General features: G+C 42.7%; 1 protein-coding gene across 7 annotated transcripts in view; it reads right to left on the minus strand.

Moving 5' to 3' along the window:
• The window catches only part of Ctps2 (CTP synthase 2), a 131,051-nt gene that overhangs the window by 89,176 nt on the left and 25,858 nt on the right, over window positions 1-16,017 (minus strand). For all 7 annotated transcript variants that reach the window (XM_021152651.3, XM_021152653.2, XM_021152656.3 and 4 more), the window contains 4 exons: window positions 15,099-15,250; window positions 9,441-9,573; window positions 6,736-6,824; window positions 4,089-4,183 (listed from right to left, as the gene is read on the minus strand). In XM_021152651.3, the coding sequence (XP_021008310.1) occupies window positions 4,089-4,183; window positions 6,736-6,824; window positions 9,441-9,573; window positions 15,099-15,250 (469 nt within the window). The remainder of the gene's footprint in view (window positions 1-4,088; window positions 4,184-6,735; window positions 6,825-9,440; window positions 9,574-15,098; window positions 15,251-16,017) is intronic.

The following is a 16,017-nucleotide window of genomic DNA, read 5'->3' on the forward strand; positions in this document are numbered from 1 at the left end:
GAGCATTCCAGATTCCAGATACTTATACAGAAATATACACGTGATCCAGGAGATGCAAAGGGAGAAGCCATCAATGTACCAGCATGCCAGGATGAAAGGATAAGCAGGAAATGGCTGAGTGTTCAAGGAACTTCACAAAGTTCCATATGGGTAGGGCATAAAGAGACATGATGTTATGAAGGAGAAGTGCATACCTGTAATCCTAACACATGAGAGGTGTAGGCAGGAGGAGGAGGAGGAATTCAAAGCCAGCCTCAGCTACATAGCAAATTCAAGGCTAACTTGAGGATAGGGATATAATAAAAACATGTTCAACATATAATATATACATATGCAAAAGCTTGAAAAGATAAAGACAGCAGAAATGGCCAGGTGATGGTAGTGCAAGCATTTAATCCCAGTGCTTGGGAGACAGAGGCAGGTGGATCTCTGAGAGTTTGAGGCCAGCCTGGTCTACAGAACAAGTTCCAAGACGGCCAGGGCTTCACAGAAAAACCCTATCTCAAGACACAAAAGCAAACAACTACAACAACAAAACAGTCGAAATGCAAAAAGAATTTCCCTGGCTATTTCACATATATTTTCTATATTGACAGATCAGATATAACTTGTCCTGTATAAAACAGAGCACTTGAGGTTGGAGAGATGGCACTGCAGTTTAGAGTACTTGTTATTCTTGCAGAAGAGCCAGTTTCGGTTTCCAGCACCCACATGGCAGCTAACAACCCTCTGGGATTCTAGTTCTAGAGAATCTGATGTCTTCTGACCTCAGAGACTACCAGGTATCCATGTGGTACACAGACATGCATGCAGGTAAAACAAAACAGGGCACGTAGTGTTTATTTTGTCTTTACTAAACTTACATACCTTTAACTGTACAAAAATATGTTTAAAAGGATAAAGAGCATACGCATGGGAGAGAGAGAACACGAGAACAGCTTGCAAACATTCTGCACAATGAAAATCACATCAGGAGCTTTACCTAAGTTTAGAGGGAAACTGAGTTTAGAGAGAGACTTAAAAAGAACAGTGAGGGGCTAGCTAGGGCTGTAGTTCAACTGACTGAGTGCTTACCTAGCATGCTCAAAACTCCAGGTTCCATTCCCCAATATGGCATAAGCAGGTACCTATCAGTAATCCTAGCACCAGGGAAGTGCAGATAGGAGGATGGAGAGTTCAAGGTCATCCTTGGCTATATAGCAACTTTGAGGCCAGCCTTAGCTATATAAAACACACTGTAGGAAAACACGCTATGATAGTTTGAATAAGAATGGCCCCCAATACCTTTAAGTATTTGTTCTCCAGATGGAGGCTGTTTAGTGGGTGACTAGAAGGTGTTCCTTGCTGGAAGAAGTGTTAAGGCAAGCAGGCTCTGACTGAGGTTTCAAACGATTCTTGCTGTTCTGAATTAGCGTTCTCTGTTTCCTGCTTACAGATCAAGATGTGAGCTCTCAGCTGCTGCTCTAGTGCCATGCCTGCCTGCCTGCTGCCATCTTCCTCACCAGGATGGCGATAAAAGGACTCCTATCTCTCTGGAACTATAACCCTACCCCCCCCCAACCCTTCCTTCTATAACCTTCTATAAGGCAACCCTTCATTGCCTTGGCCATGTTGTTTTGTCATAGCAATGGAGAAGTAACTAATATGCATGAGCCTTTTTTATTTGTATGTGGACAGGGTATATATGCACATGCAGGGTGAGGTTGCATGCCCGAGTGCAGAGGCCAGAGGAATAAGTTGGGTGTCCTGCATTATCAATCTCTATTTTATTCCCTTGATGCAGAGTCTCTCAGTGAACCTGGAGCTTGAGAATTCAATTCACTAGGCTACCTGGCCAGCAAGCTCCAGCAATCCTCATGGATTGCTCGCCACCCACACCCCCACACCCCACCACACAGTGTTAAGTTTATAGGCACGTGCAGTCATACCTAGCTTTTAATGTAGGTGTTGGGGATCAAATCAGGATGTTTGTTACCCAGTGAGCCATCTCCCCAGCCTAAACATCCCATTAAAAAAATAACAATGGCCCAAATGAACTTAGGTCAGGGTAAAACAAAGCAAGTATCCTGGTTTTTCTTTGGAAAAAGAATCCCAAGAGTCTGGAGTATCCAGGAAAGAGCAGGTTATTTAAAAAAAAAAAAAAACTGGCATCTAACACTCTTCAGAAGTAAAAGACAGCAGCCCTGGCTGTCTTGGTACTCACTTTGTAGACCAGGCTGGCCTTGAATTCAGAGATCTATCTGCCTCTGCCTCTGCCTCTGCCTCTGCCTCTGCCTCTGCCTCTGCCTCTGGTATTAAAGGTATATGCCACCACACACTGCTTCCGTTCACCAACCCACCAAAAGACCTAAAACAGAGTAGGGGACTGCCCCTCCTACCTGAATCTCCAACAGCAAAGCTGCTGTTAGCATAGCCGGGTCCCATGTTATCTGGCCTTACTGTTACAGAAACTAGGCTTTGCAGTTTAAGCAACAGCATTCAAAAGACTGTCTCTGTGGAAGGTATAGTGATAAGATATATGCATATAGCACCAAAATTTTGGATGCTAAGGCAGGAGAAGAGCTTGAACCAAGAAGTTCACAGTCAACCTAGACAGCACAGTAAGACAATCAGACCTCATCTCGTTAAGAAAGAAAAATACTCATCTGGTTTAACCAACTTTTAACAGAGCTGCTCTGTGGCATGGGTTGATCTTTTTATATTATCTTCTCTAAAGTGATTATAAGTTTCAACTTAGAGCTGTGGGTGTAGCTTGGAGATAGAGTGCTTTTTTAGCACATACAAGGCTTTGGGTTAGATCACCAGTACCACACATATACACACAAAGTTTCAATATGAGCACTCTTTTTCTTTGCTTTTTGTTGTTTGTTTGTTTGTTTGTTTGAGACAAGATTTCTCTGTGTAGCCCTGGCTGTCTTGGCACTCACTTTGTAGACCAGGTTGGCCTTGAATTCAGAGATATCTCTGTCTCTGCCTCTCTCTCTCCCTCTCTGCCTCCCTCTCTTTGCCTCCCTCTCTCTCTCTGCCTCCCTCTCTCTCTGCCTCCCTCTCTCTCTCTCTCTCTGCCTCCCTCTCTCTCTCTCTGCCTCCCTCTCTCTCTCTACCTCCCTCTCTCTCTGCCTCTCTCTCTCTCTCTCTACCTCCCTCTCTCTCTCTACCTCCCTTTCTCTCTGCCTCTCTCTCTCTCTCTCTGCCTCCCTCTCTCTCTCTACCTCCCTCTCTCTCTCTGCCTCTCTCTCTCTCTCTCTGCCTCTCTCTCTCTGTCTCTCTCTCTCTGCCTCTCTGCCTCTCTCTCTGTCTGTCTCTCTCTCTCTGCCTCTCTGCCTCTCTCTCTCTCCCTCTGCCTCTCTCTCTCTCCCTCTACCTCTCTCTCTCTCTGCCTCCCTCTCTCTCTCTGCCTCCCTCTCTCTCTCTGCCTCCCTCTCTCTCTCTGCCTCCCTCTCTCTCTCTGCCTCTCCCTCTCCCTGCCTCTCCCTGCCTCTCTCTGCCTCTCCCTCTCCCTCTCCCTGCCTCTCTGCCTCTGCCTCTGGGATTAAAGGTGTGCACCACCACACACTGCTTAAGCACATCTTTTTTCAAACAGAAAGGTTATTACAGTGTTCTGTTGAATGGCTTTTTGCTGGAAATGCTAAGAGGACCGGTAAGAAGACTATAGAGACAGACTTCTTCCAGATTTTTGCTATTCAGAAGACAACTATTTCTTATAAACTCAGTACTAATTCTAAGCTTTACAAGTCATTGAATCTTCTCCGACTGTGCAACTATGAACAATATGCAAAACAAATTGGGTGGATGTGTTTCAATTAAACTTTATTTACAAAACCAAGCTAGGAGCTACATTCAGTTTGATAAACCGTGAAGTAAGCCATTTGGTGCCTGACTTTTAAAACTAAGTTCACACACCTTCACAAGACTAAACCTATTACATGTTACCCCTACTAAGGTATAACATCTACCTTATGGCAAAAACCTGAATAAGGGCTGGTGATGTTTCATTCACCCTTAAAGTCCTAGTTTCAACTCCTAGCACTGAAAAAAAAAAAAAAAAAAAACCTTAAGCTCATAGGATCAATAAACAAAAACTTTACCCAGAAATGGAATCTTCTTTGTCCTTGCCCACGAAATTGCCTGGAGTTTTCCCAATGTTCCTCGGATTCCAAACCCTCCGGGCACAAGAATACCACTGAAATCAACACAAAAGGAAAGTAAGGTTGACTGTCCACAATTTCTAAATATTTTAAAATAATTAACGTCTGCATATGTTTGTATGTTTGTGTTTCTCTCTCTGTCTCTGTCTCTGTCTCTGTCTCTGTCTCTGTCTCTCTCTCTCTCTCTGTGTGTGTGTGTGTGTGTGTGTGTGTGTGTGTGTGTGTGTGTGTGTATGTGTGTATCTGTGGGTCTGGGCATGCCTGTGTGCATGAGCAAGTGAGTGTGTGAAGGTCAGAGAACATCTTATAGCAACTGGTTCTCTCCTTCCACTATGTGGTACCAGGGATCGAACTCTAGTTGTCAGGCCTGGCAGCAAGAACGTTTACCTTTACGAAGTCATCTCACCAGCCCACACATACTTTTATCTTTAAAACTTGTGTTTTTGTTCATTATGTTCAATGTTCCCAAACTCAGTGCTTGGACAATCACTAAAGAATGCCTGAGGTCTATTTTCAGACTAGATTACCGAACTGAACATCTTTGAAGGTCAGCCTTACGGGCACTTATGACAGTTTCTCAAAACTGGTTTTAATATATTTTTTTCTAGTAGGTCTTGGTAACTTCTGAGTATAGTAATTGAGAAATTCCAGTCAACAAAAACACACTTAGAGCCAGTTATGATAGTACATGCCTATTAATCTATACATGCCTATTATATTAATCCAACACTCAGAAGGTAAAAGAAGGAGAATTACAAGTTCTAGGTGTTGAAGATGCTAGAAGACCATGACTAAACAGCAAGACTCTATACCAGTAAATCAAAACCAAAAACCAAAGGATACACTGAGAACTGTGTGTGAGGATACATACTTGTAATCCCAGCACTCCAGAGGCTAAGGCAGAAAGATTGAGAATTTTAGACCAGCCTAGACTATTAAATAAAATCTGTTTCAAAAGACAAAAACAAGTAAATAAAAGAATATAAAATAAAATAATTCTACTGAGGGAATGGTATAACATAGTGGTAGAGCCCTTGCCTAATGTAAAGGGAGAGAGAAAAACATAAAATGAATGATGATTTTTAAAAATGGTTAAAGTCCATTTTTTGTTGTTGTTAATTTTTTGAGACAGGGTCTTTTTTTTTTTTTTTTTTTTGGTTTTTCGAGACAGGGTTTCTCTGTGTAGCCCTGGCTGTCCTGGAACTCACTCTGTAGACCAGGCTGGCCTCGAACTCAGAAATCCGCCTGCCTCTGCCTCCCAAGTGCTGGGATTAAAGGCGTGCGCCACCTCGCCCAGCTTGAGACAGGGTCTTATGGAGTGCAGACGAACCACAAACTCACTCTGTAGCCCAGAGTGGACTTCAACTCTGGATTCTCCTAGCTCAACCTCCCAAGTGTATGATTACAGGTGTGTACGATCCTACCTAGCTGAGTTCAATTCTTTCCTAACTACTGTAACAAAACTTTCTGCTCTCTATCATCATCAGAAAGAGGGAAACTGGTTTTCAAAAGTCAAAACTAAGATTTCAACAGCCACTTTACATGGTGAATGAAAATGTCCTTGCTAGAGCAAAGATTTAAGTTAAAAGACAGCAGTTCAAGAGAAAAATACTCTGGGGGGTGTGGTGGCGCACGCCTTTAATCCCAGCACTTGGGAGGCAGAGGCAGGCAGATTTCTGAGTTCAAAGCCAGCCTGGTCTACAAAGTGAGCTCCAGGACAGCCAGGGCTATACAGACAAACCCTGTCTGGAAAAAAAAAAAAAAAAGGGGAAAGTACCAGGAAGGGCATGATAACCTCAAGATACAATACTGTTGGGCTGGAGAGATGGCTCAACGGTTAAGAGCCCTGACTACTTTCCTGGAGGTCCTGAGTTCAAATCCCAGCAACCACATGGTGGCTCACAACCATCCATAAAGGGGATCCAATGCCCTCTTCTGGTGTGTCTGAAGACAGCTACAGTGTACTTATATGTATAATAAATAAATCCTTTTTAAAAAAAAGATACAGTGCTGCCCCAGGGTTCTCTTAGTTATTTACAGAAAGAAAAGAGAAGCAGGAGGGGAGAACAAGAACATGTGGAAGGGCTGGGGACCAAGCTCAGTTGGTAGAGTGCTTGTGTAACATGCAGCCAGCCCTCGGTTCCATCCCCAGTACCCTATAAACCAGTGCACAGCTATAAACTCCAAACTTAGGAGGGAGAGACAGGAGGATTGGGAGTTCAAAGTCAGCCTAAGTTTCCAGTTTCGAGGCTAACCTGGGCTACACGAGACACTATTTTGGCAATTAATTAGTGAATTGAATCTTTCGGTAAAATCAATACTCTTTCCCTCTAATGCAGTCCCCCCCCCCACTCTCTCGCACTAAAACCACATTGACTGCCCAAGTCACCTAGCTCATATGGCACACCTGAATACAACATGGCATGAATGCTGCATGATGGTCACCTTTACATGGCAGTTACATGTAAAGACCACTAGGACTCCTGACTACTCCACGTGTATAAAAACTAGCAACTGGAACCGTGGACTAAGTACAGAGACAGCACAATGGCACTGTCCTCTTCATGTGGCCAGTCCCTGTACTTACTCAGCTAAGCACAGCTTCTGCCAAGCTTCATGGAATTTCACAGGATCCTCTGCTTTGGTGACTGGCTCCAGATCAATAGAGTCTATGTACTAAAAAAACAAAACGACAGCATCAAAATCTCAACAGGTTAAAGGAACATTTAAGAAACATGAACACTTCGAGGCCAGCCTGGTCTACAAAGTGAGTGCCAGGACAGCCAGGGCTACACAGAAAAACCCTGTCTCGAAAAACCAAAAAAAAAAAACATGAACACCCGGGCTGGTGAGATGGCTCAGCGGTTAAGAGCACTGACTGCTCTTCCAAAGGTCCTGAGTCCAAATCCCAGCAACCGCATGGTGGCTCACAACCACCCGTAATGAGATCTTACAACTTCTTCTGGTGTGTCTGAAGACAGCTACAGTGTACTTATATGTAATAAATAAATCTAAAAAAAAAATGAACAGTCAAAAAAATACTACAGCTCTCTAACACAGTTATTCAATCATGGAAGGCTAGTATGGTTTATTAATAGAGGTCTTACCTACAGGAAAGTGGAAGAGAGAGATTCATGAAATTACTGAAGATAAAAATGAAGTGATTAGGAAGGGGACTAAGGGTATAACTCAGTGGCAAAACCTATGCAAGACCCTGAGTTCCACATTCAGCGCCCAAAAACACTTCTTTCTGTTTTGTTTTGTTTGTCTGAAACAGAGTTTCTCTGCGTAGCTCTGGCTGTACTGGAACTTACTCTGTAGACCAGACTGGCCTCGAACACATAGAGATCTGCCTGCCCCTGCCTCTGCCTGCCAACTGCTAAGATTAAAGGTGTGTACTACCATGTCCAGCTTCCAAAATCCTTTCTAAAAACTAAAAGAGAAAATGCCAAGTGTGATGGTTCATGCCTATGGTCCAAGAAGAGACAGAAGGGCATTGCAAGTTAGAGGTCTACATAGTGAGTTTCAGGCCAGCCAGAATTTCAAGACCATGTCTCAAGGCTATAACCCTCCCTGAGAATTTATAAGCTGTTAATGGTAGCTAGGAGGCCTTCATACAATGCCTCACTCTTCCTGGAGGATCTTATAGGGTACAGAGTGAATTCAAGGCCAACCTAATGAACTTAGTAAAGCTCTATCTCAAAATATAAAACTAAAAGAGGGTTAGAAATGTAGCTTAGTGATATGGCATTTGCCTAGTAGGTGTGAGGTCCTAGGTTCAATCCTAGTACCATAGATATAAGGAGAGAAGGAGAGGGGAATGGAAAGAGAGAGCTAGAAGAAGGAAAGTAAATGACCTGGGCACCAAATCTCTACTGAGCTTCCTGGTAGCAAGCACTTTATACATGTTATCACAGGTCATGGTGGGGAGCGGGGTGACTTCTAGCTGAATCCATGAGGCTCCATTTTGGGAAGGCCTCTGGGAAGCTTATGCTCGCCTTTGTCCAAACTCTATCTGTGATGGTTTCTATATCCTTGGACCAGGGAGTGGCACCATCTGGAGGTGTGGCCTTGTTGGAATGGGTGTGACCTGGTTGGAATGGGTGTGTCACTGTAGGTGTGGGCATAAGATCCTCACCCTAGTTGCCTGGAAGTCAGTCTTCCACTAGCAGCCTTTGGATGAAGATATAGAACTCTCAGCTCTGCCTGTGCCATGTCTGCCTGGAGGCTGCCTTGCTCCCACCTTGATGATAATGGACTGAACCTCTGAACCTGTAAGTCAGCCCCAATTAAATGTTGTTTTTTGTTAAGACTTGCCTTGGTCATGGTGTTTGTTCACAGCAGTAAAACCCTAACTAAGACACTCTTCCATCTGCCAATTTTCCTTCACATCATAAATCTTACATGGCTAGTCAATCCTTACATAAGTCCTGTCAAGCCTTCTGTTCAACTTTGCATACAGTGCTTGGACTTCACGATCTGCCTCTTTGGGGATTTATAAATTGTGTTTGTTTTGCAGAGCTGGGGATAGAACCCAGGGCCTTGGTCAAGCCAAGTAGCACTCAAGCACTGAACCACATCCCTAACTGTGGTGCTTTGAAGGAGAATGGCGCCCACAGGTGTATATGTTTGAATGCTAGATCCCTAGTTAATGGAAACTATTTGAGAAGGATTAGGAGGGGTTGTCTTATTGGAGGAGGTGTGTCCTAGGGGGTGAGTTTGAGGTCTCAAAATATTCCTCTCTCTCTGCCTGCAACTTGTGGAGGTGAGCTCTCAGCTACTTCTCCAGTGCCAAGCCTGCCTGCCTACCACCATGCTCCAGCCATGATGATAATGAACCAACCCTCTGAAACTGTAAGCAAGCCACCAATTAAAATAAGAGTTGCCTTGGCCATGGTGTTTCTTCAGAGCAATAGAAGAGTAAATTGTGTTTGGTTATTTGTTTTGCAGTGCAAGGGAAGAAACCCCGAGTCTTGATCATGCTAAGTAAGCAGTCCAGCACTGAGCCACAACCCAGCCCAACCTGAATCTTTAGAATACAAAACACTGGAGTGACAGAACTATCTAGAAGAGGGCTGGAGAGATGGTTCAGCAGTCAAGAGCACCTACTGCTGGGTTCCTAGCACTCATGTCGAGTGGCTCACAGCCACCTGTATCTCCAGCTCCAGGAAGATCCAATGCCTCTGGCATCCCAAGTGCACTTGAATTCACATGTATACACCCACACAGAGACACATACACAGAACTAAAAACAAATTAATGAGAGAGATGGAAGAGCAGGCTGGGACTCACCATCAGGTTCAACTTGTGGTTGATGGCCAAGGCTGAGTGTTCCAGTGCTTTGAACACAGAGGCGTAGCAGTCCCTGAGTTTGGTGTATTTACCAACCAGGGCTATGGAACATATTTTCTGCAATCTCTCATACCTAAGAGGGAAAACAAATTCAAAGTCCATATGTACACTATGAAACATCACAAGCAACAATGTGGCCACTGCTCTTATTCCAAGGTACTTTTCAGAACCTTAGGCAGAGACAAGACACTCAGTGTACTTGACTCAAATCTCTCCTCCACCATGCCAACGTCTGGGCATCACACAGACTTCAAAGGCATAAGAAGAGCTGGGGAGATGGCTCAGTTTGGGAAGCACTTGACACATAAGGATGAGGACCTGAGTTCTTAGCTCCAGAAACCATAAAAAAAATCCAGGCACAGTAACATACATCTGTAACCCCAGCATTCCTATGAGGAGATAGGAGGTGGAGCAAGACTCCCAGCAACTGTCCTCTGTCTCCATATGTAACTGGTGGCACCAAATGTGTGCACACGACCGCATACAAATTAAGAAAATGTATCAGAAACCCCAAGAATGCTCAATGTTGGCTAATAAACAGGTACAGATATATAAATCTCAGATATAAGATAGCTATCTTATAAACTCTGAGCTGTTCATGCATTAGATTATAGAGTGACATTGTGTAAGAGTATGCAATGTACTTGTCAATAGGAAACATGCCAGTGTGTTTGTAAGGTGACACTGTATAAGAAAATGCATTCAAAGTTGTCTACATTTAAAATTGTCACATTCCCTACCAAAGTCTGCTTATTTGTGACATGTCTAAAGAATAGTGTTAAAAGAATTATTTAAAATATTACAAGCCATTTAGACCACTTTAATGAGAAAATTCCATTCTACAAAAGATACCCAATCACATGTCACAACTACAGACACAATTTTCAGGGTTGCTTTTGTTGGGAAATCTGTTCAGAGAGCATGAGAAATGTGGTGATCAGATCTGAGGTATGCGGACAATACTGTAGAGCTTTGGGGCAAGTTCTTGCCCCAAACAATGAGATGACATGTTACCAGAAGGAGGCGGCCCCCTTTCATATCTCCATATGCTGCACAGGCAAGAAACAATATCAAAGACAGACTGGGGCATGGGGATGGGACTTAGTGGATGAAACACTTGGCAATTATGAGAACTCATGAAGAAGATACCTGATGTCAACCTTGGACCTCCTCATGTATGTACATGCATGTGCATGTTACATACACACATGCCCATACACATACAAAACTGTACAGATATACACAAAAATAGCCTTGAATCTCAGTATGTGGTTCAGTTGGTTGAGTGCTAGAATCCCTTAGTTTAATGATTGACACTCAGCACTAGGTAAAAATGGGCATTGTTAACAATACCCTACCATCAATCCCAGCTCTCAGGAGGTAAAGACAGGATGATCTGAACTTCAAGATCATCCTTGGCTACACAGTGAGTTCAAGCGTAGCCTGGGATACATGAGCTTGCACCTCAAAAATAAAAATAAAAATAAAAATAAGCCAGATGTGGTAGAACACAGCAGGCAGAGGCAGGCAAGGATCACTGCGAGTTTGACACCTATCTGATCAACACAGAGTTCCAAGGCTAATCAGAGCTACACAGTGAGGCACTGCCTCAAAAAAATAAATAAATAAAGATAAAATAAATTGAAAACATGATAACAAAAACTAGGCTGGGTGGAGGAAGGAAAAAAAAAACTAAGTCAGTAAAAATAACGGGAAAGGTAAGACTTCCTGGGAAGGTCAATAAATAAAGGACCTGAGAGAAGGCTTTCAAACCTTTAACTCTCTTAGTTTCATCTTGCTCTGTAGAATTCCCAACTGTGTGTGGCCAGAAGTGGTAAAGAAACTGCCTAGCATGTATGATGCCCTGGGTTCAATGCCCAGCACCACAAAATTATGATGCTGCCGATGAGAATGATGGTGATCATGAATTAACTTCCTGATAACAGAGAGCAAATTACATCTCAAGCCAAAGAGCAGAGATGCCATCAGAAGCAGAGATTCAGTCCCAAGGTGTGGCCCACCTACCTAGCTACTGCAGCTGCCTCTGTATAAGGTATTGACTGGGCTTCACCTCTTCTCCTCACAAAAAGGAAGGACACTAAAGGCAACTATAGGCTCCCCATTCTATTCATTCATGGCTAGACCTCCTTGACAGAAGTCACATGGTAAGAGATGGGGACACATGAGTACACAGGTCACACCCTACCGGAGTGGGAGCTGCTGTGCTGACTGGCTGATATCCTAAGCCCATCTTTCATGTTAACTTTCCCTGTGAACTTTCACTTCCAGGGTCAGCCAAAGGTCCACCTCACATGCTGGACACAGCTCTCCCAGATGTCTGAGGCAAGGCTCTAATACTACTGTGAGTTGTTGGGGAATGGGAAGGAGAGCCTACTTTATAGACCAACCCATCATGGGCAGGTCCCAAAGTGGGAAGTAGTATCTCAATCATCCTGGGGTCCCAGGGAAGGAACATACCCAGTTCAACCAGGCCTCCTGGTCTCTGAGAGGCTGTGAGCCTCCATCATGAGGCTCCTTATATAACTCTACAGGCTACAGTGACGGGGGTGGCCATTATGCATTACAGTGACCAATAGACCAACAATACTGCCAAAATTATACAGATTTACTTTGAAGACTGTGGTGAGCTGAATGGGTCTCCACCAGGCTGAAAAGGTAGCTTATACATTAAGGCTTGATGTCTACTTGAAGTTCTGGGTTCAGTGTTCAAAAAGAAGAAAAAAAAAAAACTCTGGGCATGGAAGCTCATGCCTATAATCCCAGCATTTAGAGGCAGGATTCTCTCTCTGAATTTGATGCCAGCCTGGCCCTGAGATTCTGACTTAAAAATAAAAATCACCAAGAACCACACAAACTGAGTATAGCAGCACACACTTTCAATCCCAACACTCAGGAGACAGTGGCAAGCAGATCTGTGAGGTTAAGGCCACCTTGGTCTACAGTGAGTTCCACGACAGTCAGGGTTACACAGAGAACCCTTTCTGGAAAAACAAACAAACAACAAAGACTTTATTAAAATAACCTTGTCCTTGCTGATACAATTAAGGATCTAGAGGAAGGAGAGATTATCAACTCCCTAAAGGTTGTCTTTTAGTTGATGTGCACAAAGTGTATGTACACAAAATAAATGAATATAATTTTAAAATAAGATCTTTTATAACATCCAACTATTTAATGGGTGCTGGGCATGGTGGTGGATGTCTAGAGAATCCCAGCACTCTGGAGGCAGAGGCAGGAGTTCAAGGCCAGTCTGGGCAGCAGAAGACTATCCCCAAACTAAGCAAAACAAACAATAGATCACTGACAAATGAAATAGTAATGGCAGAGCCAAAACTTCCCATCTAAAGGATCTTCTTTAAGAAATATTAGCCACCTTCTTGAGTTCTTTATATATATTGGATATTAGTCCCTTATCTGATTTAGGATAGGTAAAGATCCTTTCCCAATCTGTTGGCGGTCTTTTTGTCTTATTGATGGTGTCTTTTGCCTTGCAGAAGCTTTGCAGTTTCATGAGGTCCCACTTGTCAATTCTCGATCTTACAGCACAAGCCATTGCTGTTCTATTCAAGAATTTTTCCCCTGTGCCCATATCTTCAAGGCTTTTCCCCACTTTCTCCTCTATAAGTTTCAGTGTCTCTGGTTTTATGTGAAGTTCCTTGATCCACTTAGACTTGACCTTAGTACAAGGAGATAGGAATGGATCGATTCGCATTCTTCTACATGATAACAACCAGTTGATCCAGCACCATTTGTTGAAAATGCTGTCTTTCTTCCACTGGATGGTTTTAGCTCCTTTGTCGAAGATCAAGTGACCATAGGTGTGTGGCTTCATTTCTGGGTCTTCAATTCTATTCCATTGGTCTACTTGTCTGTCACTATACCAGTACCATGCAGTTTTTATCACAATTGCTCTGTAGTAGAGCTTTAGGTCCGGCATGGTGATTCCACCAGAGGTTCTTTTATCCTTGAGAAAAGTTTTTGCTATCCTAGGTTTTTTGTTATTCCAGATGAATCTGCTGATTGCCCTTTCTAATTCCTTGAAGAATTGATTTGGAATTTTGATGGGGATTGCATTGAATCTGTAGATTGCTTTTGGCAAGATAGCCATTTTTACAATGTTGATCCTGCCAATCCATGAGCATGGGACATCTTTCCATCTTCTGAGATCTTCTATAATTTCTTTCTTCAGAGACTTGAAGTTTTTATTATACAGATCTTTCACTTCCTTAGTTAGAGTCACGCCAAGATATTTTATATTATTTGTGACTATTGAGAAGGGTGTTGTTTCCCTAATTTCTTTCTCAGCCTGTTTATTCTTTGTGTAGAGAAAGGCCATTGACTTGTTTGAGTTAATTTTATATCCAGCTACTTCACCGAAGCTGTTTATCAGGCTTAGGAGTTCTCTGATGGAATTATTAGGGTCACTTATATATACTATCATATCATCTGCAAAAAGTGATATTTTGACTTCATCTTTTCCAATTTGTATCCCTTTGATCTCCTTTTGTTGTCGAATTGCTCTGGCTAGGACTTCAAGTACAATGTTGAATAGGTAGGGAGAAAGCGGGCAGCCTTGTCTAGTCCCTGATTTTAGTGGGATTGCTTCAAGCTTCTCACCATTTACTTTGATGTTGGAAGCTGGAGAAATTACCCAAGGAGCTAAAGGGATCTGCAACCCTGTAGGTGGAACAACAATATGAACTAACCAGTACCCCGGAGCTCTTGACTCTAGCTGCATATGTATCGAAAGATGGCCTAGTCGGCCATCACTGGAAAGAGAGGCCCATTGGACTTGCAAAATTTATATGCCCCAATACAGGGGAACGCCAGGGCCAAAAGAATGGGAATGGGTGGGTAGGGAAGTGGGGGGGGGTATGGGGGACTTTTGGGATAGCATTGGAAATGTAATTGAGGAAAATACGTAATAAAAAATAAATAAATAAATAAATATTAGCCAAATCTCAATAAAACAACAACTCTGAAACATTTACAACTATGAATTAGGGTAGGGACGTGGCTTAGCAATAGAGTACTTGCCAACATGTACAAGACCTTGAGCTCTGGCCCCAAGACTGAAGAAAAAAGTGGAGGAAATATTCAGCAATAAAAAGAAAATCAACATATAAATAAAAATACTGTGAGAATTAAAAATATTCCTTTGAGAATCCAAATCCCTCTAACTCACTTGGGTTTAAGTACAGAAAAGTCAACAGCTCCAGAAATCTTCAAAGAATACAGAGAAACACTCTAACAACAGGTACACATCTACATCAAAACATATGCATACAAAGTTCTAAACAAATGATCCTTTAAAGTAGGTCTTACTTCCACCTCCAGGCCCAGGCATTATAAATGATTACATAAAGAGGCCAAGGTCAGTGAAGCACTTGCCAAAAAAGCATGAGAAACTCAGTTCAAACCCACATAAAACCAGAAGCTGTAGTATGCTCATCTTTAATACCACAATCCTATTTGTTGTTTATAAAGACTGGGTCTGGAAAGAATTAGGAAACAATTTTTTAGAAATCCTATCTATGTTAAAAATTTTTTTTTACCTACAGAATTCCTTTTACGTACCTGTCAGCCATGGCTTTCCACTTGAAAAGCAAATTACTTGAACAATCATTGATGGGCAGGCCCAATCTCTCTTGAAAATATTTAACCACACCTTGCTCCTCCAAAAGGAGAGGCACTCGGTAGATGGAAGAAACATCATGTATACAGATGACCTGATCAATGATAATAAAACATTTTCCTTAATACACCATTGGAATAAAACAAAACTCAAGAAACTCTTTATACTGAAATAAGAAAACCAATGGGGAGGCCTGGTGGGGTAGAGGGGTAGGGTGGGAACATCCTCTTTGGAGGGGCGGGGATGAGGAACAGTCAGAAGGCAGACCAGGATGGGGATAACGACTGGACTGTAAAAAAAAAAAGATTAAAGATAATTTTTTAAATTAATTTAAAATTCTGAAAAAAGCTATACTTTGGGATACAGGCCTAATTCCAGCTTCATAGAAAGCTGAGGCAAGAAGACCATAATAAATTCAAGAGCCAGCTCAGTTGTATAGCAAGGCACAATTTTAGAAAAAAGAAAGGGATGGTTTGGGGAAAGGGGGAGGGAGGAGAGAGAGAAAGAGAGAGAAAGAGAGAGAGAGAGAGAGTTCAGTTTTAACTTTCAGCTTTCTACAACCTACAATCTACAGTCACCTAGGGAGAATCTCAGCTAAGAACTATCTAGATCAAATTGGCCTCTGAGCATGTCTGTTAGGGATTTTTTTTTTTAAGACGAAATCTCACTACACAGCCCTGACTGGCTTGGAAATCAGTATGGAGACAAGGGCTAACCCCAAATTCACAGAGATCCACCTGCCTCTGCCTACTGAGTGCTGGGATTAGAGACATGTGCCACCAGATTTGGCTTGGAATTTCTTAATTTCATTAACTGAAACAGGAAGATCTAGCCTAAAACTGGGTGGCACTCACTCTTCTG

The sequence above is a fragment of the Mus caroli genome, unplaced genomic scaffold (assembly GCF_978045245.1).
Source record: "Mus caroli unplaced genomic scaffold, Mus_caroli_1 scaffold_5, whole genome shotgun sequence".
Classification (NCBI taxonomy): Eukaryota; Metazoa; Chordata; class Mammalia; order Rodentia; family Muridae; genus Mus; species Mus caroli.